This window comes from Merops nubicus, unplaced genomic scaffold (genome assembly GCF_000691845.1).
Source record: "Merops nubicus isolate BGI_N331 unplaced genomic scaffold, ASM69184v1 scaffold22491, whole genome shotgun sequence".
NCBI lineage: Eukaryota > Metazoa > Chordata > Aves > Coraciiformes > Meropidae > Merops > Merops nubicus.
In genome coordinates, this window is record NW_008590545.1 from 22977 (window position 1) to 23249 (window position 273).

Below are 273 nucleotides of genomic sequence, written 5' to 3' on the forward strand. Positions count from 1 at the left end.
GTGGGGCTCTGTGCAGTGCCTACCAGCAGGATGCTCTCCCAGGCCATCCAGCGGATGGGCAGCACGGCTCTGCCCTGGATGCGGTAGTAATCCCCACTGTACAGGTTCCTGCTCATCCCAAAGTCTGCAATCTTGATGGTGTAGTTGTTCCCCACCAGGCAGTTCCGAGTGGCCAGATCTCTGTGCACGAAGTTCAGAGATGCCAAATACTTCATTCCAGAGGCGATCTGGGTGGCCATGTACAGCAGGTTAGAGTAGCTGCACGACAAGAAA

At 55.7% G+C, this 273-nt stretch overlaps 1 protein-coding gene across 1 annotated transcript in view; it reads right to left on the reverse strand.

Annotated features, from left to right (window-relative positions):
• The window catches only part of LOC103782233 (discoidin domain-containing receptor 2-like), a 4147-nt gene extending 3884 nt beyond the window's left edge, over positions 1 to 263 (reverse strand). Inside the window, exon 1 of the mRNA XM_008949989.1 lies at positions 24 to 263. Coding sequence (XP_008948237.1) covers positions 24 to 239 — 216 coding nt within the window. The 5' untranslated portion in view covers positions 240 to 263. The remainder of the gene's footprint in view (positions 1 to 23) is intronic.
• Between the last annotated feature and the right edge of the window lie 10 nt (positions 264 to 273).